Raw genomic sequence first — 26,237 nt, forward strand, 5'->3', positions numbered from 1 at the left:
CCTGAAAAAATTGTGGATATGAAGATAATCCTTATTGCTCCTATGGCAATAGAAAACCTTTTCAACCAAGATACCACGTAGGCTCAGAAAAGGGTTGAGTCTGCAGCTGTGCTCAAGGCTGAGCTATGGTATTGTCCCTTTTCAGCGTGAAGTAGAAGCAAGCAAGTGCTAGTTACTTGACGTCTGTGATCTGAGTTAATCCTTAGAACACTGCTTGATGCAGGAACCGAAACCAAGAGAGGCAAAGGAACTTGCCCAGGGTTACACAGCGAGTAATAGGAGTTGAACTGTGACATACATTTTACAGATGAGGAAACTAAAGTGTAGAGAGTCTCAGTAACTTTTCTAAATTACACAGTAAGTGGTAGAACTGGTATTTAAACCCAGGAATTTTTTTAAATTGAATGAACGATTATTTAAGTTCTGTAGTGCTTTACAATTTCCAAAAGTTTCACATACGTGATTTCATATAATTCCATAATAACCCTTTTTTTCTCCCTTCCCCTATATTGCCCCTCCTTTCCTTCCCCCACTGATAACGTTTGTTCTTTATATCTGTAAGTTTGCTTCTTTTTTGTTTTATTCACTAGTTTGTTGTATTTTTTAGATTCCACGTATAAGTGATAGCATATAGTATTTGTCTTTCTCTGACTTATTTCACTTAGCATAATGTCCTCCAAGTCCATCCATGTTGCTGCCAATGGCAAGATTTTACTCTTTTTTATGGCTGAGTAGTATTCCATCGTGTATATATGTGTGTATATATATATATATATATATATATATGTATATATATGTATATATATACACATACCACATCTTCTTTATTCATTCATCTGTTGACGGACACTTAAGTTGTTTCCATGTCTTGGCAGTTGTAAATTTTGCTGCTTTGAACATTGGAGCGCACATATCTTTTAGAATTAGTGTTTTGTTATTTTTCAGATATATACCCAGGAGTGGAATTGCTGGATCATATGGTAGTTATATTTTTAGGTTTTTGAGAAACCTCCATACTGTTTTCCACAGTGGCTGCACCAATTTACATTCCCACCACAGTGCACAAGGGTTCCCTTTTCTCCACATCCTCGTCAACATTTGTTATTTGTTAAACCCAGGAATTTCTGACTCGAGAGCCCCACTCTTCACTATTACATTATAGTCCTTACCATGGAACTCTGTTATAGGTGATATTAAAATATTTATTGAGTTCATGCTTAGTACAGGCACTGTGCTAGATCTGGAAATACAGAAGTGAAAAAGGTAGTTTATGCCATCAAGAAGATTATTGTCAGAGGTAATAATAATAGGCAATAATAACACAATATACCAGGCAATGATAATACAATACAATAGGCAATGATAATACAATACTATAATAATACAGTACAGTAACATGCAAAATCCTGAGAAGATCTGACCCCATACTTGGTGGTGAGACTGGAGTCATGAAAAGCAACCTTGCTTAAGTGACATCTAAACTGAAACCTGAAGGAGTAGGAAAAGGTGATGCAGAGAAGTTGAGAGGAGCGTGCTCTAAACAGAGGGAAAAGCACGGACTTCTGGTTATGATGACCCTTTAAGTTCATGCTTTACATTCTATATTCTGCTTCAAATACATAGTAATGATAAACGGAGTATGTTGTTGACATACTTGTATTTTAATAACCAGTTAACCATCCTGTGGACTAGGAACAGAACCAAGTTCAGAGATAGGCAGAGTGTGCTGGGAGTTGATTCTTTTAGAGCATTACTTCTGAAGGAACATGCTGTGAATGAGTTTACCAGTACGTGAAATACTGATTTTTCTCAGGCTTCAGGGCAACTAGGTGGTCTGAGGGTAGGTAGTCAGAGCCTCCAGCCATCGTTTCTGGGTAGGGAGCAGAGTCATCCATCTATCTGTGTGCCGCACACATGCTGTTATTTTCTAAATGTCCCAAGGTGTCAAAAAAAGTGGTGGGAAACACTGCTTGAGGGTATAGGGAGCAAAGGAACTTCATGCCTGGATGGGGACTAGAGGAAGCCTCACTGCTGGAAACTAGGAGCTGGGGTGGGATTGTCTTGCCTATGAAAAGAAACTGAACAAAGCTGCCTGGGTCTGTGGCTTGTTTCAAGTTGTGTTTCTGGGGTGGCAGGGGAATAAGATAGCAGCGTGACCAGGGCCTGGCCACGATGTGACTGGGTTTATGAGATCCGTAGTGTCCCTAGTATCACCGAAGGATAGGAACCGTGAGCTGCCAGTGTAAGACCTGGCTCTAGGCTGGAGGCCTCTGCTTTGATGAAGATGGAAGACAGTGGCATTAGACAGGGAGGTGTGAGAGAGGAAGAAAGGGAGAGAGAAAAAGAAAGGAAGCATTCCAATTCAAGAAGAGCTAGCAAATTAAAATTCCAAAGCAAACCGGTATAACTAGTACTAGGAAAGAAAGACAATAATCCGGAGAAAAATTCACACCCAACAAAATTATAATAAAGCAATCTGAAAATAAATTTCAAATAAATATGTTTAAAATCATCAAAATGGTGAAGGAATAACACCCATGGGTAAACTTCTAGGAAATTGTGAAACAGAACTGAGCAGATGGGGCTTCCCTGGTGGCGCAGTGGTTGAGAGTCCGCCTGCCAATGCAGGGGGCATGGGTTCGTGCCTCGGTCTGGGAGGATCCCACATGCCGCGGAGCGGCTGGGCCCGTGAGCCATGGCCGCTGAGCCTGCGCGTCCGGAGCCTGTGCTCCGCAACGGGAGAGGCCCGCGTACCACAAAAAAAGCACAAAAAAACAAACTGAGCAGATGAGAATCAAGAGGTGGATTTAGAAAAAAACCAATTAAAAGTTCTGGAAATATAAAATGCAGTTATGAAAGTTTAAAAAAATGTATGTTGGATACGCGTTAGACTGGGCGCAGTTAAAGAGGAAATGAATTGAAAGATAGTACTAATGAATTCAACTCAGGATGCAACACAAAGATACAAAGAGATACAAAGAAGGAAAGGTAAGTTAAGAGACATGGGGGAAAGATGGAAAGCCTCCTGTATGCGAAGCAAAGAATAGAGGGAACAGCAGAGAAACAATATTTGAAGAGATAATGCCAGAGAATTTCCCGGAATTGAAGGCAGATAAGAATGAGTCTTCATATTAAAAGCACATACAAATTAAGTGGTGCAAGGATAGCCTTTTCAACAAATGATGCAGAGCAGTTGGACATCCATAAGCCAAAAAAATAAACTACAGCCTAAACCACATGCCTTGTACAAAATTAACTCAAAATGAATTGCGACTTAAATGTAAAACCATAGAACTTTTAGAAGAAAACAAAAACATCTTCGGGACTGAGGGCTAGATGAAGAGTTCTTATACGTGACACTAAAAGCATGATTCACAGTAGAAAAAAAAAAAGATAAATTGGACATCATTAAAATTAAAAACCTTTGTTTTATAAAAGATCCTTGGGGCTTCCCTGGTGGCGCAGTGGTTAAGAATCCACCTGCCAATGCAGGGGACACAGGTTCGAGCCCTGGTCTGGGAAGATCCCACATGCTGCGGAGCAGCTAAGCCTGAGTACCACAACTACTGAGCCTGCGCTCTAGAGCCCGCGAGCCACAACTGCTGAGCCTGTGTGCCACAAATACTGAAGCCCGCGTGCACCTGGAGCCCATGCTCTGCAGCAAGAGAAGCTACTGCAATGAGAAGCCTGCGCATCTCAACAAAGAGTAGCCCCCACTCGCCACAACTAGAGAAAGCCCACATGCAACAATGAAGACCCAACACAGCCAAAAATAAATAAAATTTTTAAAAATCTTTTTTTAATTAGAAAAAATAAAAAAAGAACCTTATTTCCTTCTCAGTCCAAAAGCTGTCAAGCAGACATTCTGCCATCTCCTTTCCCATGGGTCAGAGTCTTCAGCTCCACCTGGCAAAAGGGGGTTGGCGAGAAGGGTGGCAGTGAGTCAAACAGTAGAATTTAAGGCAAAAACAACATCAATTGGGATATTTTGGTAAACTACATAATGAAAAAAGGAATAGCCCACCAAGATAATAATTCTGACTGTGTATGCATCTAGCAGCATAGTCTCAGAATATTTTAAGGGAATTTTAAGGAGCATCCTTGACTGATCCACAGTCAGAACAGGAAATTTCAATACGTGCTATCAGAAACTGATAAACAAAGCAGACCAAAAATTAGTAAGGCTGAGGAAGAGTCAAACAATTTAATTACCAATTCTGAACACCCCAAATACAGATTATTTCTTGTACTAGTTTGTAAACCTCTGAAGTTGAGTGTATCTTATTAAGATTTATATGCCTTAATGTACCTAACATGCTGACATTTTAAAATAGTTGCTCTGTAAGCATATGTTGAATTACAAAATTACGTTTACTCCAAAGAAGCCATGGTCTTTTGAAATTTTTTTGCACCTCTTATGTGACAGTGGATTTCTCAGTTCTGTTTGATGTAAGACAGTCTATAAAGTAAATACCTGGGATCTCTTCCTGTCAGGAAGTGAAGTACAGGGTTATTTTCTTTCTAGCTTGTTTGTACTTAAGTGTTAGAATAGATCCTTGATCTTTTCCAGTGGGTTGGCCCTGTGGAAGAGCTCTTCATTCACAGCGGGGCAAATTGCTAGATCAATGGGAGAGCTTTCCTTTATTTTCAAGAAAATTATTTATTTGAGAAGATTGTTCTCCTGTCTCTGTGCCTTGAAAAAATGTCTATGGAAGTAGGCTGTGGCCCCTGGGAAGGAATGGAGAATTGGCTGGAATTCTTGGCTTCCTTAACTCTTACACTTGTTAATTCTTGAACAAGATTGGAGTGTAGTATTTAAGATAATTTCCTGCTTATTTTGGTGTACTGATTTTGGAGGAAACAAAAATCTATTTGGAAGAAGCTAAATGAAATCATTTCAGTCTCTAGGTAGTTGAATATTTAAATTTTGACTTTGTTATGTAGATTTATGTATATTGAATGTTGACCAGAAAATGTTCCCTATAAAATTTATGCTGAGAGGTTTATCTATATTTGGGAGACCTACTGTATAATAACGTTTTATAAATATTCTACAGATTCTGGAAAAATTATTCTCTAGAGGTTACAGAATTCAATATATACTTATTAAATCAGCATTTTTAATTACTATTATGTTCTTAACAGTTTTTGACTATTTTTGGTCCATGAATGATTAAGAGAAATGAATTAAGTTTCCTGCATGTGTGAGAGTGTGTGTGTGTGTGTGTGTGTGTGTGTGTGTGTGTGTGCGTGATTTTTCTCCTGAGTTTTCAGCGGTTTCCATTTTATATATATATATCAGTGCACAAAAAGATTCATGCATTTCATATCTTTATTGTGAGTTGTACCTTTTTCAATGTAAAACAATCTGATTTGTTTTATTTATGTATTGTGTCCTGACTTTTTCTTTATTTCAGTAACAATGAGCTATTTTTTCCACTGTTCTTCTTTATACTTGTCCAGTGTATCTTTGTTCAGCCTTTTACCTTTGCCTTTTTGTTTTAGCTATGTTGAATACCTTTGTGAGGTTTTTCCTTTTTGGCCCAGTCTAAGTCACTGTCTTTTCATAGGGAAGTTTATCTTACTAACATTTATTATAACCACTGACATGTTGGTTTCATATTAGTCTACTTGTTTTAAGCTTTGGTTTTTTTGCTTTCTTTGTTTTCTCTATTTTCTATTTTGAATTTTTTTGTTACAGTTCTAAAGCCAGTTACCTTTAAATATCTTTAATAGACTTTATTTTTTAGGACAGTTTTAGATTTACAGAAAAATTGCCCAGAAAGTATAAAGTTCCCACATTATCTCCTTCCTGCCTCTCATTTTTCCCTATTAGTGGCATCTTGCACTAGTGTGGTACATTTTTTACAATTGTTAAACATATACTGATACATTCTGATTAACTAAAGTCAGTAGTTTACATTAGGTACACTTTGTGTATTGTACAATTCTAATTATTGTATCATACCAGAAGGGTTTCACCAGCCTAAAAATGCCGTTTGTTCTATTTATTCATCTAATTCCCCTCACCTCTGGCAACCACTCATCTTTTTACTATCTCTGAAGTTTTGCATTTTCCATAATGTAGGCTACTTGGAATCATTCCATATGTAGCCTTTTCAGACTGGCTTCTTTCACTTAGCAGTATGTGTTTAAGGTTTCTTCATGTCTTTTTCTGGCTTGATAGCTCATATTTCATATGGTGACTAATACTTCATTCTGTGGATATACCACAGTTTTCCATTCACCTACTGAAGGATATCTTTGCTTCTTTTTTTTTTTTTCACATCTTTATTGGAGTATAATTGCTTTACAATGGTGTGTTAGTTTCTGCTTTATAACAAAGTGAATCTGCTATAAATATACATATATCCCCATATCTCCTCCCTCTTGCATCTCCCTCCCACCCTCCTTATCCCACCTCTCTAGATGGTCACAAAGCACCGAGCTGATCTCCCTGTGCTATGCAGCTGCTTCCCACTAGCTATCTATTTTACATTGGGTAGTATATATATGTCCATGCCAGTCTAACTTCGTCTCAGCTTACCCTTCCCCCTCCCCATGTCCTCAAGTCCATTTTCTACATCTGCATCTTTATTCCTGTCCTGTCCCTAGATTATTTAGGACCATTTTTTTCCTTTTTTTTTAGATTCCATATATATATATGTTAGCATACGGTATTTGTTTTTCTCTTTCTGACTTACTTCACTCTGTATGACAGGCTCTATGTCCATCCACCTCACTACAAATAACTCAATTTCATTTCTTTTTATGGCTGAGTCATATTCCATTGTATATATGTGCCACATCTTCTTTATTCATTCATCTGTCGATGGACACTTAGCTTGCTTCCACGTCCTGGCTGTTGTAAATAGTGCTGCAAAGAACATTGTGGTACATGACTCTTTTTGAATTATGGTTTTCTCAGGGTATATGCCCAGTAGTGGGATTGCTGGGTCATATGGTGGTTCTATATTTAGTTTTTTAAGAAACCCCCATACTTTTCTCCATAGTGGCTGTATCAATATACATTCCCACCATCAGTTCAAGAGGGTTCCCTTTTCTCCACACCCTCTCCAGCATTTATTGTTTGTAGATTTTTTGATGATGGCCATTCTGACTGGTGTGAGGTGATACTTCATTGTAGTTTTGATTTGCATTTCTCTAATGATTAGTGGTGTTGAGCATTTTTTCATGTGTTTGTTGGCAGTCTGTATATCTTCTTTGGAGAAATGTCTATTTAGGTCTTCTGCCCATTTTTGGATTTGGTTGTTTGTTTTCTTGATACTGAGCTGCATGAGCTGCTTGTCACTGTTGGAGATTAATCCTTTGTCAGTTGCTGCATTTGCAAATATTTTCTCCCATTCTGAGGGTTGTCTTTTCGTCTTGTTTATGGTTTCCTTTGCTGTGCAAAAGCTTTGAAGTTTCATTAGGTCCCATTTGTTTATTTTTTTTTAATTTCCATTTCTCTAGGAGGTGGGTCAAAAAGGATCTTGCTGTGATTTATGTCATAGAGTGTTCTGCCAAATGTTTTCCTCTAAGAGTTTTATAGTGTCTGGCCTTACATGTAGGTCTTTAATCCATTTTGAGTTTATTTTTGTGTGTGGTGTTAGGGAGTGATCTAATTTCATTGTTTTACATGTAGCTGTCCAGTTTTCCCAGCACCACTTATTGAAGAGGCTGTCTTTTCTCCATTGTATAGTCTTGCCTCCTTTATCAAAGATGTGGTGACCATATGTGTGTGGGTTTATCTCTGGGCTTTCTATCCTGTTCCATTGATCTATATTTCTGTTTTTGTGCCAGTACCATACTGTCTTGATTACTGTAGCATTGTAGTATAGTCTGAAGTCAGGGAGCCTGATTCCTCCAGCTCTGTTTTTCTTTCTCAAGATTGCTTTGGTTATTTGGGGTCTTTGTGTTTCCATACATACAGATTGTGAAATGTTTTCTTGTAGTTCTGTGAAAAATTCCATTGGTAGTTTGATAGGGATTGCATTGAATCTGTAGATTGCTTTGGGTAGTATAGTCATTTCCACAATGTTGATTCTTCCACTCCAAGAACATGGTATATCTCTCCATCTGTTTGTATCATCTTTAATTTCTTTCATCAGTGGTTTTGTAGTTTTCTGCATACAGGTTTTTTGTCTCCTTAGGTAGGTTTATTCCTAGGTATTTTATTCTTTTATTGCATTGGTAAATGGGACCGTTTCCTTAATTTCTCTTTCACATTTTTCATCCTTAATGTATAGGAATGCAAGAGATTTCTGTGCATTAATTTTGTATCCTGCTACTTTACCAGATTCATTGATTAGCTCTAGTAGTTTTCTGGTAGCATCTTTAGGATTCTCTATGTATAGTATCACATCATCTGCAAACAGTGACAGCTTTACTTCTTTTCTGATTTGGATTCCTTTTATTTCTTTTTCTTCTCTGATTGCTGTGGCTAAAACTTCAAAAACTATGTCAAATAATAGTGGTGAGAGTGTGCAGCCTTGTCTTGTTCCTGATCTTAGTGGAAATGGTTTCAGTTTTCCACCATTGAGAACAATGTTGGCTGTGGGTTTGTCATATATGGCCTTTATTATGTTGAGGTAAGTTCCCTCTGTGCCTACTTTCTACTTTTTTTTTTTTATCATAAATGGGTGTTGAATTTTGTCGTAAGCTTTTTCTGCATCTGTTGAGATGATCATATGGCTTTCCTCCTTCAGTTTGTTAATATGGTGTATCACATTGATTGATTTGCGTATATTGACAAATCCTTGCATTCCTGGGATAAACCCTACTTGATCATGGTGTATGATCCTTTTAATGTGCTGTTGGATTCTGTTTGCTAGTATTTTGTTGAGGATTTTTGCATCTATGTTCATCAGTGATATTGGCCTGTAGTTTTCTTTCTTTGTGACATCTTTGTCTGGTTTTGGTATCAGGGTGATGGTGGCCTTGTAGAATGAGTTTGGAGTGTTCCTCCCTCTGCTGTATTTTGGAAGAGTTTGAGAAGGATAGGTGTTAGCTCTTCTCTAAATGTTTGATAGAATTCGCCTGTGAAGCCATCTGGTCCTGGGCTTTTGTTTGTTGGAAGATTTTTAATCACAGTCTCAATTTCAGTGCTTGTGATTGGTCTGTTTATATTTTCTATTTCTTCCTAGTTCAGTCTCGGAAGGTTGTGCTTTTCTAAGAATTTGTCCATTTTATTGGCATATAGTTGCTTGTAGTAATCTCTCATGATCCTTTGTATTTCTGCAGTGTCAATTGTTACTTCTTTTTCATTCCTAATTCTATTGATTTGAGTGTTCTCCCTTTTTTTCTTGATGAGTTTGGCGAGCAGTTTATCAATTTTGTTTATCTTCTCAAAGAACCAGCTTTTAGTTTTATTGATCTTTGCTATTGTTTCCTTCATTTCTTTTTCACTTATTTGTGATCTGATCTTTATTATTTCTTTCCTTCTGCTAACTTTGGGGGGTTTTTTGTTCTTCTTTCTCTAATTGCTTCAGGTGTAAGGTTAGGTTGTTTATTTGAGATGTTTCTTCTTTCTTGAGGTAGGATTGTATTGCTATAAACTTCCCTCTTAAAACTGCTTTTGCTGCATCCCATAGGTTTTGGGTCGTCGTGTTTTAATTGTCATTTGTTTCTAGGTATTTTTTGATTTCCTCTTTGATTTCTTCAGTGATCTCTTGGTTATTAAGTAGTGTACTGTTTAGCCTCCATGTGTTTCTATTTTTTACAGATTTTTCTTCCTGTAATTGATATCTAGTCTCACAGCATTGTGGTCAGAAAAGATACTTGATATGATTTCAGTTTTCTTAAATTTACCAAGGCTTGGTTTGTGACCCAAGGTATGATCTATCTTGGAGAACATTCCATGAGCACTTCAGAAGAAAGTGTATTCTGTTGTGTTTGGATGGAATGTTCTGTAAATATCAAGTCCATCTTGTTTAATGTATCATTTAAAGCTTGTGTTTCCTTATTTATTTTCATTTTGGATGATCTGTCCATTGGTGAAAGTGGGGTGTTAAAGTCCCCTTCTATAATTGTGTTACTGTCAATTTCCCCTTTTACGGCTGTTTGCATTTGCCTTATGTATTGAGGTGCTCCTGTGTTGGGTGCATAAATATTTACAATTGTTGTATCTTCTTCTTGGATTGATCCCTTGATCATTATGCAGTGTCCCTCTTTGTCTCTTGTAATAGTCTTTATTTTAAAATCTATTTTGTCTGATATGAGAATTGCTACAACAGCTTTCTGTTTGATTTCCGTTTGCATAGCATATCTTTTTCCATCCCCTCACTTTCAGTCTGTATGTGTCCCTAGGTCTGAAGTGGGTCTCTTGTAGACAGCATATATATGGGTCTTGTTTTTGTACCCATTCAGCAAGTCTGTGTCTTTTGGTTGGAGCATTTAATCCACTTACATTTAAGGTAGTTATCAATATGTATGTTCCTATTACCATTTTCTTAATTGTTTTGGGTTTGTTATTGTAGGTCTTTTCCTTCTCTTGTGTTTACTGCCTAGAGAAGTTCCTTTAGCATTTGTTGTAAAGCTGGTTTGGTGGTGCTGAATTCTCTTAGCTTTTGCTTGTCTGTAAACGTTTTAATTTCCTCATCGAATCTGAATGAGATCCTTGCTAGGTAGGTTAATCTTGGTTGTAGATTTTTCCCTTTCATCACTTTAAATGTGTCCTACCCCTCCCTTCTGGCTTGCAGAGTTTCTGCTGAAAGATCAGCTGTTAACCTAATGGGAATTCCCTTGTATGTTATTTGTTGTTTTTCCCTTGATGCTTTTAATATTTTTTCTTTGTTAATTTTCAGTAGTTTGATTAATATGTGTCTTGGTATGTTTTTCCTAGGGTTTATCCTGTATGGGACTCTGTCCTTCCTGGAGTTGGGTGACTGTTTCCTTTCCCATGTTAGGGAAGTGTTCAACTATAATCTCTTCGAATATTTTCTCAGACCCTTTCTTTTTCTCTTCTTCTCTGGGACCCCTATAATTCAAATGCTGGTGCATTAATGTTGTCCCAGAGGTCTCTAAGACTGTCCTCAAATCTTCTCATTCTTTTTTCTTTATTCTGCTCTGCAGTAGTTATTTCCACTATTTTATCTTCCAGGTCACTTATCCGTTCTTTTGCCTCTGTTATTCTGCTATGGATTCCTTCTAGAGAATTTTTTTATTTGCGGTAAGCAGGCATCTCACTGTTGTGGCCTCTCCCATTGTGGAGCACAGGCTCCAGACGCGCAGGCTTAGCGGCCATGGCTCATGTGCCTAGCCGCTCCACGGCATGTGGGATCTTCCCGGACCGGGGCACAAACCCGTGTCCCCTGCATCGGCAGGCGGACTCTCAACCACTGCGCCACCAGGGAAGCCCCTAGAGAATTTTTAATTTCATTTATTGTGTTGTTCATCATAGTTTGTTTGCTTTTTAGTTCTTCTCGGTCCTTGTTAAACGTTTCTTGTATTTTCTCCATTCTGTTTCCAAGATTTTGGATCATCTTTACTATCATTACTGTGAATTCTTTTTCAGGTAGACTGCCTATTTCCTCTTCATTTGTTTGGTTTGGTGGGTTTTTACCTTGCTCCTTCATCTGCTATGTGTTTCTCTGTCTTCTCATTTTGCTTAACTTATTGTGTTTGGGGTCTCTTTTTTGCAGGCTGCAGGTTCGTAGTTCCTGTTGTTTTTGGTGTCTGCTCATGTTTTTATTCTCTTAACAGCATTTTTGGCAGAGCTGAAGTTTTTAATGTTAATGAACTCCAGCTTACCAATTTTTTTCGTAGATTGTGCTTTTGGTGTTATAGCTAAAAAGTCATCACCAAACCTAAGGTTACCTACTTTTTCTCCTATGTTATTTTCTAGAAGTGTCATAGTTTTGTGCTTTACGCTTAAGGTTTCTGATCCATTTAGAGTTAATTTTTGTGAAATGTGTAAGGTCTGTATCTAGATTTCTTTTTCTTTTTCTTCTTAATATCTAGTTGAAAAAAAACCATCCTTTCTCCATTGAGTTGCCTTTGCTCCTTTGTCAAAGATCAGTTGAGTATATTTGTGTGCATCTATTTCTGACCTGTAAGATTTTTAAAAACATTCCTTAATTTATATTTCTCTACCAGATTCAAGAGTGAAACACTATCTTTTCAGGAACACCCATTTGTAAAAGAGAAAAAAATAAAAGTCAGTGAGGTTTTACCTTATCAAGAACTTGAGATGGGAGGTATGCACTTGTTCTTGACAGAAAACCACATTTATTTTACTTCATAGATAATTTAAGGGATTTTTAAGAATAATTTTGACTAGTCCTAATTTTTTTTTTTTTTTTTTGCGGTACATGGGCCTCTCACTGTTGTGGCCTCTCCCATTGTGGAGCACAGGCTCCGGACGCGCAAGCTCAACGGCCACGGCTCACGGGCCTAGCCACTCTGCGACATGTGGTATCCTCCCAGACTGGGGCATGAACCCGTGTCCCCTGCATTGGCAGGTGGACTCTCAACCACTGCGCCACCAGGGAAGCCCCATAATTTTTTTTTTTTAATAAATTTTAATTTATTTTATTACTTTTTTTGGCTGCATTGGGTCTTCATTGCTGCACGCGGGCTTTCTCTAGTTGTAGTGAGCGGGGGCTACTCTTCATTGTGGTGCCTCATTGAGGTGGCTTCTCGTTGTGGAGCACGAACTCTAGGTGTGCAGGCTTCAGTAGTTGTGGCACGAGGGCTCAGTAGTTGTGCCGCATGGCCTTAGTTGCTCTGCCACATGTGGGATCATACCACACCATGGCTTGAACCGTTGTCCCCTGCCTTGGAAGTCAGATTCTTAACTGCTGTGCCACCAGGGAAGCCCCAACTAGTCCTAATCTTTATGCAGAGATTTCAATTGTGTGTTATGACTCCATTGTACACTAGAATGGCCATTCCTTGCCTTCTTCTTTTCAGGTGTCCCTTAGACATTCAGCATATTTCACTGGTCTCTTATTTACTATTGCTTTTCATTAGGCCACTGACAGGTGAAGTACTGATAGTAAAAACCTGAAGAATTTTGCTGTGTTATACAAAGCTGGTGTAGTATACTTTGGAGATTATCACAGTGTTCAGTGAGTGGAAGTTTATGGGTATAGAGCAGTGCTGTCCAAATGAAATGCAATGCAATCATTTCATACCTGTTAGAATGACTATCATCAAAAAGACAAGATACAACAAGTGTTGGCAAGGACGTGGATAAAAGGGAACCCTTGTGCACTGTTGGTAGAAATGGAAATTGATACAGGCACTATGGAAAACGTTATGGAGGTTCCTCAAAAAATTTAAAATAGAACTGCCATATGATCCAGGAATTCCACTTCTGGGTATGTATCCATTGGAAATGCAAACAGGATCGCAAAGAGATACCTGCACTCCCAAGTTCATTGCAGCATTATTCACAATAGCCAAGATATGGAAACAACCTAACTGTTCATCTGTGGATGAATGAATAAAGATGATAATGGTGTATATATACACACAATGGAATATTACTCAGCCACAAGAAAGAAGGAGATCCTGCTATTTTCAACAACACAGATGGACGTTGAGGACATGATGCTAAGTGAGATAAGTCAGACAGAGAAAGACAAATACTGTTTGATATCACTTACATGTGGAATCTAAAAAAGCAGACACATAGAAACAGAGATTAGAATGGTGGTTACCAGGGCCTAGGGTGTGGGGGAAATGGGGAGATGTTGGTCAGAGGTTATAAACTTTCAGTTATAAGTTCTTGGGATCAGAGTACAGCACATTTGAAAAGTTGCTAAGGTTGCCAAATGTTCTCACCCTGATGGAGGTATTGGCTAATACTACTTGGTAATCATTTGGTAATATGTAAGTGTATTGTATCAACACCTTAAACCTACACAATGCTATATGTCAATTATATTTTAATAAAGCCAGAAAAAATGTATAATACAAGCTACAAATGTAAGCCACATTTACAATTTTAAATTTTCTAGTAATCACATATTTAAACATTTCCAAAAAACAAGTGAAATTAATTTTCATAATATATTTTATCTAACCCATTATATCCTAAATATTATCAACATGTAATTGATATTAAAATTATTAATGAGATTTTTAATATTCTTTTTTTGGTCACATATTCAAAATCCAGTGTTTACTTGCTATTTACAGCACATCTCAATTCAGACTAGCCACACATTTCAAGGACTCAGTAGCCACATGTTTGGAAAGTGCAGCTGTAGAGTATGCCAACACATGATATAGCCATGCAGTGGATTTCACTGTGGATTCACTTCATTCTCATAGAGCCCTTGGGAAACTTGGTGGACCGCCTAGATAGTTGAGGTTTATCTCATTCAGTATTGAGGTTTCTTTATTTTTGTAATATTTCATAGACGCTCACTAACATGTGTTAACATTTTCCTCTGCCTTCTTAATCAGTTTGTAACAGTGGTTAATGTGGGATTCAAAGTCATAGTCTGGGTTTGCATTCTGGCACTAACCATTAGGGTGATCTTGGATGAATTACTTCAGCCCCTGTATTCCATTTTTCTCATGTGTAAAATGAGGATAGAAACTTCCTATCAGGGTGGTTATGAAAATAAAATGAGAAAATACATGGCAAGTGCTCAGTAAATGTTTGTTTCTGTTGCTGCTAAATACTGTAACTCCAGCAGCTACTTCTGCAGTGATTACTAGTATTAGTTCAGCAATAGTAGCATTATTTAGCCCTTTCTTGATGACTCAAGTAATTGTACCATGCTATGATACAGTGAGGCCATGGTGGGCTTATGAAAGTATCTAGGAACGTTTGACTTTACATTATACGTTTTCTGACAGCTTTGCAATTTGAATTCTTTACACTCCCCACGCCTCCACCACCACCCCTCCCTTTATTTTTTTGCTGTCTGCCTGCCTGCCACTGTCTCCTCTTCTCCCATTTCTCGGTTGCTGCTTCTAATTTATACTCCTTAGAGTCATCACTGAGCACCATTTACGTAAATAATACAGCCTAAGGTGCCCTTCCCATCTGAGCCCCCAGGTATGCTCCCATACATTCTAACACTTGACATTCTTTAACTGGCAGCTTCTTGACACGCACTATGTCTGCTTTTGCTGTTTCCTTAGAAATGCCTTTCTCACTCTTCTTTTGATATCCTGCTTAATTTCAAAGACTTAAGTCCCTCATCATTTCTTCGTTCAGCAAATATTTATGGAGTTCCAGGCCCTGGGTATCGAGGATAAAATGGAGAACAAGAGAAACGCAATTGCTGCTCTCAAAAAATTTACAGTTTGGTGGGGAAGAAGAAATTATCAAGTGTAATAGCACTTTGTCACTGGCTCATTTCACTTATCATTTGTATTCATTCATGCATTCAGTAAATATTTATTGAGTGTTTTCTATGTACCAGGCATTTTGCTGGGTGTACAGTGGTGAGGGGAACAAGACATAGTTTCTCCTTCATGAATTCTACAACGTAGTGAGGGAAATGGGCAAATAATTAAGCCAAATAATGTTTGCTTAGAAGCTGAGTTAAGTGCTCTGCAGGGAAGGAATGCCATTTGTGAGAGCCTCACCTGGGAACCAGGGAGGAATTCCCTCAGAAAGTGATGCCAGGGGCATTTGGCAGGGGAAGGCTCCTGGCGGATGGAACCGTGTGGCTGGCAGTGATGCTGTGGCAGGAGGAAGCATGCTGTGGTCAGGGAACTTGAAGACGTAGCAATGAAAACTGTCCTAAAAGGAGCTCAGACAGAACAATATGAAGGTCGTGCTTCCACCTAAAAATTAGTGGACATTTTCTCCCTAGAACTTTACCAGGAAATTTAGATTTAACTATTCCTGTCTGAGGTTGCTGTGGCTTGACAAACATTATGATGTTATTTATCAGTTTTACTTTCCATTTATGGGGGGGGTGTGTTTTAGAGAAAAGGAAATCTTGGGAGACTTAAAAATCTTTTCTCTGACTTCAAAGAGATGAACTTCTGAGCTGCAACCATCAGGATCTTTCTCTTGCTAATGCCTGACACACTCTTAATATTGCTTGTCACCAAAATAAGCAGCGAAGCTCATGCAATGAACATTCTGGACATTTCAGAATCTTGCATTCTTTTATTTTTCATTAAAAAAACAATAAGCATTAATATGTCTTGTGTTCATACTTTAGTGTGTTTTGCATTTTCTGAAGCTAAGAAATGAACATGTCAGATCACGTTTGGTAGAAATCTGGGATGCTACGTGGAATGCTCCTGAATTTTCATATATGAATTAAATACCATCTATTTATGGGCTATAGGCTTCTGTCTCTTCATAAAAGCCCTAGTGGGCTTTGAACATAAAATGAATACTGGTCAACAATTCAATGCAATAAATTTTTCTAATGAAGAAATTTAGCTTTATTTGATGAAATATGAATAATGGAAGTTCAGTTAATTGTACTCATTAAAGCTTTGGAGATCTATATATCTCCCCCAGAAGGATCTCTTTTGGGCAGCAGGCTCCATTTTGCATCCACTCATTTCTTAAACTTCCAGTCCTCTTACAAACTCCATGGTACCTAAAAGGGCCTGCTCCTTCCATGCCAACCCAACTCTAAAATTAAGCCTCTTCTTGTGGATCCAGTTGTCCTGTACTTGTTTGTTAGCATTTTGGTCATTCTTCTCTCTCTCGTAGTGACTCACAAACAGGACTTTTAGGTTTCTCTGTCTCATTGCTATCCATGCTTCTGTTAGATAGTTAATTCAGCTTCTGTGTAATCAGAAGCTCGAAAGTGGTAGAAGAAATTTTGGCAAAATGAGAATCCTTCTTCATGCCAGGCACCGTGCAGTTAATTATGTCATTTAATCCTTATAAGACCCTTATGCAGTAGTTATGGTTATTTCTTCCATAACTCCAGAACCTAGTAGAGAAAATGAGCATACTTACCAATCAGGCAAGCGATGCTCAGAGTCTCCAGGACAAGTGATTTTCTCTGTGTAGTGGGGTGAGAGATTTCCCAGACTTCTTTGTACTGTTCCATATTTCTAAATTGTCTACAACAAGAAGGCATTAATATTACACTTATCAAAAATTTAATTAAATATTTTATAAAGGAAAATGAAAGTTATACATACATATTATGGGACATCTGGAAAGTATATAAATTTAGAAAGAAAAAAGGGCTCATGGCTTTAATGTAAATATAATCTTTATGAACTTTTTGGTCCCTTTTATTCTAGTCTTTTTATATGTGTGTAATTGAACATTTTTATATAGTTGTAATAATTTCTTATTGTTTTCTCCATAAAAAACTGAGATGCCAGTACTCACATCTTGGTGAACTGTCAGAATGCCTCTTTCATTTTCACTTTTTCCTGGGCCTTCTTCCCTTGTCTTGAATTGCTATCTCTGATACATGTGCATTGCCTTGAAAGCCCCATTTGGCTAACAGGTATCAATGTGACAAGCCAGAAAAAGAAAAAGAAAAGCTTATTACTTCTCCTCTTCTCGTTAACACACTCATCATTAATAATACCCTCTATGTTTTTCTTCATGGGTAGAGTGATTCAGTCTACGCATTCATATATTCATTCATTCAACAAATATTTGTTCTAAATGCCAGCCATTTTACTCTTCAGTGAGGATGCAGAGATAGTAGAAGAATCCCTGCTCTTTAGGAGAACCTAGATGCATAAATAAGAAAAAGAGCAGTGTGGTAAGTTATACGCAGAAATATCAGCCAAGTTCTGTTAAGAACACAGAGGAGAATCACTTGGATTCTCCTGGAGATCCAAATGATTCTCCTAAAGAAATCAAGGAAAGCCTTTCATGGGTAAGAAAATGGAGCTCAGACAGATTTGGTCACATAGCTGGTTCATGGTTGTGTTGGCATTAACACCAGATCTCACTGCAAAACCCATCTTCCTTCCAACAAAATGTCATGAAGAAGCACCCCGTTTTTGTTGTTTTGGAAGCTCTAGGTGTCTGTATTTGGCAAATTCCTGAGCCAGGGACCACAGCTGCCCCTTTTTTCTCTCCCCATTTCAATATGCCACCAATTTCTGATTTGATCAAAGAGTAATGGAAGAGAAGTAAGGAAACCTGAGTTCTCTGAAAACCAGCTTTGCCACCATTTAACTAGGTGATCATGGGCACCTTATTCCTCTTTTCTAGGTATTTATTCCCCATTTGTAAAAGCGAGGAGATTGAAATAAATCTCTCTAAGCTTCTAATTTTTTATAAATAATATGTCGTGGTTTCCTTCTCCATTTTAGCATATGTAGCATTTCCATACGATTGTAGGTTCCCAAGGGCCTTGGGAAATCTTGACACACCATGGCTTAGGCAGGAGTAGATGGGAGCCAGGAGTGAGGGCTCTTGACTGCCTGGGTTTGAATCTCAGCTCTATAACTTACATGCTGTTTAATCTTGCATGTAAGATTAACCTCCTTGAGGCTCAGTTTTGTAATTTGTAAATAGAAATAATAATAAGGGACTCACAGAGCTGATGGGAAGACGCAGTGAGCTTATGTGTCTAAACCACTGTGCACAGTGTCTGGCACGCGGTACTCAATACATGTAGCTAATGATACTAATGGCTGTTTTACTAGTACTAATTTGGAGTCCTGAAGCAGTGTTAGAAGTCAGAATATCACAGTAGCTTCTTTTATTAGTGATTCCCCTATAAAGGCACAGAGGAACCAATATCCATGCATAGAATATGGAATTTTAGTCATTTTTTTCCCCCTTAGATGTTCAATTAAGGGTTGATGGGGGTGGCGCACTGTTTACTGCTAAACTTTACTGAGGACCCAGAAAAGACTTCTGTTAGTTTGTATACCATAGAGTGGATTATTCACTCTTTTCCTTGCTGTGTTCCCAGTGCTCAGGACAGGCTACAGCACAGCGTAGGCACTTTACAAGTGTTTTGTGAATGCATAAATATCACACTTTGTATTTAAGAACTGGGGGGAATGATAGCACGTGGCACATTGAGTCTTTTGGCTTTCAGAGCTTAGGCTGTGACATTTGCTGAGTTTGTTTCGAGGAGATTTGGGGGCGTCCTGTGACAATCAAGGCAGAATTCTTCTGATACCCCTGTTTGGCTTTCTGCTTTGATCAATAGACTTATTATTTGCCCTTGAAACCTCTGTGGTGCTAGGGATTCACAGACATTCCTCAGGATGATTTACACGGCAGTAAATAATCTGTGCCCTCCATTGCTTGCTTCATCAGTGTCTGCCCTGCTTACAAAATCCCGGAGGCTCAGCGGCCCCAAGGCTGGAGCACAGTGGACATGTTTGCTCCAGTTACAGATGTTTGCACATAGAACATGTTGCTCACTTTCATTGTTGCTTTGTTGCTCTAATATGCATCCACAATTTGTCTTTAAGGGTTGACCTAACTATAGAAGTTATTTTCCACCTGACTTTATTATAGTTACTACCATTTATTTTTTTACCTCTGTCATATGCTAGGCACTACCTATATTATCTCATCAAAACTTCAAAACCCCCTCTAGGTGATTGTACCCTTTCTGTAGAATTGGACTCTGAAGGGAACGAAGCGTATTCTCTGAAATCACATAGTCCGTGAGCAGTGGGGCTTAGGTTGAACTCAAGTCCCTTTGGACACAAAGCCCTTAGCTACTACACCATGATATTTTCCCCATCTAAAGGGCTTTCTTCTCCTTCTACAAGTGTTTTGTGTTGAAGTTGGTAACCTTTTGCAAAGATTGGTAAGTTTCCCATACCATTCAGAGATGAATTTTAAGTTTCTTAACAGCATTGCAAATACATGAAATTTATAGTGACAAACAGAGACAGATTACTTTCTTGTTATCCATCCATTTAGTAAATTTACAGTTCCCATTAATTTAAATCTGTCCTTATTACCTATTTTTTATAATATCTCATAGTCATGACAGACTGAGTATAGATCACCTGAAGTAGGCTCTCTCTCAATAAGCAGAGTTGCAGCTAAAGATTTGTGGATTAATTGGGAAAATTGCAAATCAGGTAGTCAGTGAAATAATTCATTGTCACATCCAATCAATAAACTTTGTAAATCAACTCATTTAATTCAAAAAAATGATCTATATAGATCAAGCAACCAATTAAACAATTAGCATACACTTTGCAATTAATTAATTTAAGCATCAATCATATAATTAAAACTCCAAATTTAAGCCACAGAATTTAGAATCCTACCTCCTTGTGAACTGTTAGGTTCATGCTTCTGAATGCTAGCAGATTTGCAGTTTCGCAATTCAGCTTTGGTGCAGGGTATTTTAAAGTGTTTAAGTTGATTTCAGTTTTAAATTTTCTTTATGTTAGTATAGTTTCCCACCCTTTTTCAGCAAAGTGACTTTTTATTTCCCCCAGAGGAGAAGGAGTGTTAATTCTAAATTGGGCAAAGCTGGAATCTGGGAGTACTGACTGGATGTTCTGGGGAAGTGAGACAAGTCCAGAAGTAGTTGAGAAGGCTAGGTATCTGCGTCAGGATGAATTGCGTCACTTGCTTTTACTCTGTTAACTGTCCTTGGTGTTGGGAATCAGATCCTGTCAAGTGAGCCTGATATTCTTCAGAGAAAGGAGAACTGTAAAGATTGTCTTGGTTACCTTGAGTTCTTCTGATCTAGAGCATAGATATTTTCTTAATCCTGAACATAAATCAAAGGCCTCTGATTCCCTCCAAATAATTTTTTCCTCCTTTATAGTTTTGTCCTCTCTCTTATCATATTTATTTTATTTACATTTATAAATATTATAGCTAATGTAGTGCTTACTTTTTCCCCCTGCTATACTCTAAGCTTCCTTTGAGGGCTGATACTCAATCTCATCTTTGATCAAAGGGGTTAAGTTCTGGGTCTTATCTATTAACAGGTGCTCAGTAAATATTTGTTGAAAGAATAGAGCTGTATAAATGTGCTCCTTTCACATTGTTTCTCTCCCCCTTTGTGCCGCCATGTGTTTTCTCTTTATCAAATGAAGTAGGGTTTGGGAGGTCTAACTGTATCGCCAGGCTTTGGGGTAAAGAACAGTAGTGTCCCCGTTTGCCGTACACCGTAGCTTCCGGTCTCCGCGTCCCTCCCTCACCTTGGTGTTCACTTACCTTTTTGGTTTTTCTTACAGTGACAATGTCAGTGCCTACTGCCTGCATATTGCCGAAGATGATGGGGAGGTTGACACAGATTTCCCCCCACTGGATTCCAACGAGCCCATTCATAAGTTTGGCTTCAGTACTTTGGCCTTGGTTGAAAAGTATTCATCTCCTGGTCTGACATCCAAAGAGTCGCTCTTTGTTCGAATGTAAGTATTGACTCTGTTACTTATCTCAGTATCTCACCTCTACCTTCTAGTATTTTGGATTTGATTTTGGCTTTGTTCATCAAGTGAATGATAATTGGTATCTGGAGAGTCAACATATAGTGATTACTTTCAGAGAGATGTTGGGGACAACATTTGCATTGTATTCTATGCCTCCGCACCTGGATTAAATGCAGACTGCTTTGCAGTAGCAAATTGTATTAGGTATATCTTGAATGTCATGTCTAGGAACCAGACCTCTGGAAATACTGGGGTACTTTGGGGCCTATGAAGGACAAATTTGGGGTTTCCCTCTTTCTCATTAAGGAATCCAAACTGAAAATGTGCATTGCAGCCACTTCTCTTTTGTGACTTAAAATACTTCTTTTTCCCTCCAACTTGGTTCAAATCAAATTTGATTTTTCTTCTTAGTTGCCTTCCATTAGACTGAGCAGAGGCTCTTCATCTTTCCTGTGCCTTTGGTAGTCTGGTAAAGCCTACAGAAGCCCTTCTCAGAAAAGTGTTCGTAAATGCAGAGAGTAAAATTCACAAGAGTATGAAAGAATTCCATTATATTTAAATAGTTATCAAATTATTAAACAAATTTGTAATATAGTAATATGTACTGACTTTGTTAATACGTTAAATGACAAGATCCAGAGGCAGGTCTAACAGTAACTCCTGACGTCTCTTGTTTCAAAGTAGTGGTAAGTGTAAATGATATTTGAGAAGTCTGCAACAATTGTAATGTGCTATGATGGTATCTGTGGTTTCTGTTCATGACAGTCACCAGTACTGCTCACATGACTGTGGTTTGTTGACCGCATTCATAATTCAAGGAGATGCTAAGTATCAGTTAGAAGTTAGTTAAAATAAAAATGTAGTTTTTGTCCATTCACATCTGTAGAGCACCTGAGTCTTACACATATGTCCTGGTTATTAGGGGAAAACCTGCAGCGTTTTCTCAGCTTAAGGTCTTCTAACAGAGGCCGTGACAGTCCCACTCCTGGCCATCTCCTGGGAGCAATAGCGATCCCTTTGGCACCCCCTGCTGTTAGTAACCAGCAAATTCACTGTCCAGAAGAGGGATTGCTTTAGAGGACTTTCCCCCATCTTTTAAAAACATATTGCCTTTGTTTCAGGTTTTTACTAAAAATAGGATTATGTTACCTATGATATATGAGTATTTTGGGTGTTTCTACCCTTGACCAAAGAAAGAAATCTGTGTGCCTGGGAGTGAGCCAGGGGTGGCTGGCTCCTCAAGCTTTATTATTGTCATTTCATCCCTACCCTGAAATCAAGTTTGGTGTATATAAAACATCACATATTTTCCTCCTTTTTACATTTCAGAGACACTAAAACAACAACTTTAAAGAATATTAAAGTAATTTAAAAGTTTTCCAATGATTCCTTCATCCCAGTATAATTATTTTCATTTTTGTATAATCATTTCCACATGTACATATATTACAGTTTCAGTTCTAGCGTACATATTGTGTTATTTTTACTTAACATTATATTACAAATATTTTGATATCTGTTCTTAATTCCTGCAATCTGCATTTATTATGTAATGTCTCAGACCTTAGGTAAAAACCTGCAGCTGCTTTTCTAACAAACTGTTGATCAGCAAAAATAAAAGGGCTACAGAAACCCTCATGTTTATGCTGTTCCTTTTTGGACTTCACGCAAAGACAGTTCTGTGTAAATGTACAGTTGATTCTGATTTGGAAATCTGAAAATCAATTCATCCTTATTATAAAAATTTTTTTACAATTGTAATTATATTGATGTTCGTATTATATAAAATAACTCATGTAATAAAGTAGTACTTTAATTTTTCAAAAAAATCTAGACAGAGACAGCCCCTGTTCTCATGGAGCTTACTGTCTAGTGGGGGGAGAGTTGTCAAACAGATCATTCAAATGTGATGAGCAATGCAACAGAAAAATGTACAGATGAAATGGATGCCTGTCAGAGGGTGTTTAGATGGTTTTCTTGTTTTGGTTTTAACAAGTGATTCTATAATGATAGTCCCTATCTATATCCCTTTTATTTCTGTTGAATACTTCCTTAGGATAATTCCCTGTGAATAGGATTATTGATCAGGGTAGAAACATCTTCAGATTCTCGCTTTGTATTGACATATATAGCCTTCTGAAGAGGTATCTATTACAGTGCTACAAATAAAATTCATAAAACCATCTTTTCAGTTTTACCATTACAAGGTGTCATTAGAAGTTTTTTCTTTTTACTTTAAAAGATGTATATAATGAAATGTCAGTAGTTTCTGCTTGAAATTCTATTGTTTATTAATAAATCACTAGAAGAATTGTTCTCATTAGCACATAATTTTTACTACATAAATATTAACGTATGATCATAGGAGTCTTTTGATCTGAAAGTCCTTTTTCAAACAAGATCTTTAATATCAGTGATTTTCAATAGAAAATGCTTTCAATAGAAGCATCTAAGGCTTCACAGTGTCTCACTGTGAACCCTACCTTCCAGAGAACGGGAAGAGAGAATGGGAAAACAACTGCTTTAAACCTGATACTTTTTTTTTTTTTTCCTGAATTACTTCCATCACTGCACTCTCACTCCCAAACACACACACACCACAGTCAATCCTTTTTTTATTCTAAAGTCCAGGAGTTTATTCAACATGTCTGGAGTGTTTCTGAAAACACAAGGTCAAGTAAAATCTTTGTATGTGAGCATTTAGAACAAATGTCAGTACATTTTCTCTTTCTTCGTTTTCTCAGTTGTCTGATGAAATAGTACAAATTACTGACCATTTGCCCTGTGTATGTGTTTTTGCTTCAACAACCTCCCATTCACCTTTCTGGTCTAAATTCTAAATTAGAAAAAATGTCTCCTGCAAATGCAGGACAGAGCAGACCTTTAGGAATCTCCAGGGACACATCCAAAGTTTCAGGGAGTGAAGTGCCAGCAAAAGAAGTGAAACCATTGCTCCTTCTCTTCTTTCCCTCCCTTTCCTCCTTGCATCTCTCTCCCAGTGGAGAATGGGCAGGAAGTGACCGCATAGACACTGCACTGAACCAGGAAGAAGGAGCTAGATTTGACAGTGGGAAGTGAATTAGTATTTACTAAGGGCCAACTATGTGTATGTTATTTCATTTAATCTGAAAATGGCCCAGCTTTTATTATGACCATTTTAGAGACATGAAAACTGAGCCTGGGAAGTACTGCTTTCAGGCCTGGACTTGACCCCATGCCTAACTTCAAAGTCCATGTTTCTTCCAACACCCTGCTGATGGTGGGGATGTGGGTAGGGGAATCAAGTATTGGTCTAGTCATTCAAGTGAATCCCACTGTCTTAAGGCCAAAGTTCAAGAGCATGGTGGCCCCTGGAGCCAGACTTCTTGGGTGCCGATTCTGACCTTGCCCTTACTAGTGTGTGTGAAATCTCAGATGAATTACTTGACTTTTCTACGGCTCGGTTAAATGAGGGTAGTAATAATACCTCTCTCATAGAGCTGTTGTGTGGATTGGATGCATTAATATGTGCAAAGCACTTAGAACAGTGCCTAGCCTAAATAAGCATTATCTGAGTGTTTGCTGCAATTGTTGTTATTATTAATAAAAATCCTCTGAGGGCAAGAACGGGATCCTTAGTGCCCCACAACACCCAGCATAGCTCCATTACTATGGTGGTAATGGAGTAAATAGAGCGATTGAGTAAAGGCTGAATTGGAATAACTTTTACTGAACACGGACAGGGGTGGACATTGGAGATCTGCAGACGTCCTCTGTGGCAGACATCCTTTAAGACAGGGGTCCCCAACCCCCGGGCTGCGGACTGGTACCTGTCCTCGGCCTGTTAGGAACCGGGCCGCACAGCAGGAGGTGAGCAGCGGGCGGGCGAGCGAGCGAAGCTTCATGTGCCGCTGCCCATCGCTCGCGTTGCCGCCTGAACCATCTTTGCATTACTGCCTAAACCATCCCTGCGCCTAGCACAGGGCTTCCTAGAGAAGGAATGAACGAATGAACCTTCAGGTGTCTGCGGGCTGCTCGGCAGAAGGGGGCCCTTGGGCAAGCTTTCTGCCCCACCTTGCTTTCGGAGCCCACTTAACCTCTTGTACGGCCCTGTTTTTGCCTTTTGAATACCATGAAGCCCCAGGTTGCCTTCTGTTTTTCAGAGGCCCTCATACCGTTCAACCAGGAGTCTCCAATATACAATTTTTCCCTGCTCCAAATGAGGCAGCACAGCCTTTGAACTTAGGCTAACCTGGGTTCAAGTGTCAGCTTCACTAGTGACTTGCTCCATGACTGTGGTCTCAGTTTCTTCATCTGTAAATGAGGATGGTAATTACTACCTCATGGATTTGTCGTGAGGAATGTTCTTAAATGTAAGTAATGTACAGACCTCTTTTAAAGGAAAATTAATTCTCCTGAAACTTCAATGTTTGCCCAAATTTGTTTTATTATAATGTTACTTAAACACATACAAATGTAAAATTCTAGCTATAAATTCTATGTCTTTATGCAATCCAAAAAAATTACAAATTAAATGCAAATAAAGCTATAACATTAATAAAATAAAAATTAACAACTTTAATGCAACAGATGATGTTTTGCTGAAATTAAATCACTGATGTGGGGTTTAATGGATGTTAATTGTTTTACTTGTCAACTTGAATCTTCTGATTTTCATATGAAACATCAGGCTATCATATTATTTATCCTTTTAAACAATGAATGTATTTTTAGGTACTAGTCCATTATTTTAATGGGCCAATTGATTTATAGTGCACTCCCCCCCACCCAAATTTTAAATGTTTTTTAATTGGAAAAATAAAGAACATTTCTGCTAGGATGACCAGTTTATACCAGTCCTACCCAGGATATTCCCTGTTTTATTTTTTTCTATTTTTTGGCCATGCCGCGTAGCTTGCAGGGTCTCAGTTCCCCATCCAGGTATTAAACCCGGGCCACGGCAGTAAAAGCCCGAATCC

At 38.2% G+C, this 26,237-nt stretch overlaps 1 protein-coding gene across 7 annotated transcripts in view; it reads left to right on the top strand.

Annotated features, from left to right (window-relative positions):
- MAPKAP1 (MAPK associated protein 1) overlaps positions 1 to 26,237 on the top strand; it is a 241,452-nt gene that overhangs the window by 107,511 nt on the left and 107,704 nt on the right. For all 7 annotated transcript variants that reach the window (XM_067040726.1, XM_059073087.2, XM_059073088.2 and 4 more), the window contains one exon: positions 21,085 to 21,261. In XM_067040726.1, coding sequence (XP_066896827.1) covers positions 21,085 to 21,261 — 177 coding nt within the window. The remainder of the gene's footprint in view (positions 1 to 21,084; positions 21,262 to 26,237) is intronic.

Source organism: Kogia breviceps, chromosome 8, assembly GCF_026419965.1.
Source record: "Kogia breviceps isolate mKogBre1 chromosome 8, mKogBre1 haplotype 1, whole genome shotgun sequence".
Lineage (NCBI taxonomy): Eukaryota > Metazoa > Chordata > Mammalia > Artiodactyla > Physeteridae > Kogia > Kogia breviceps.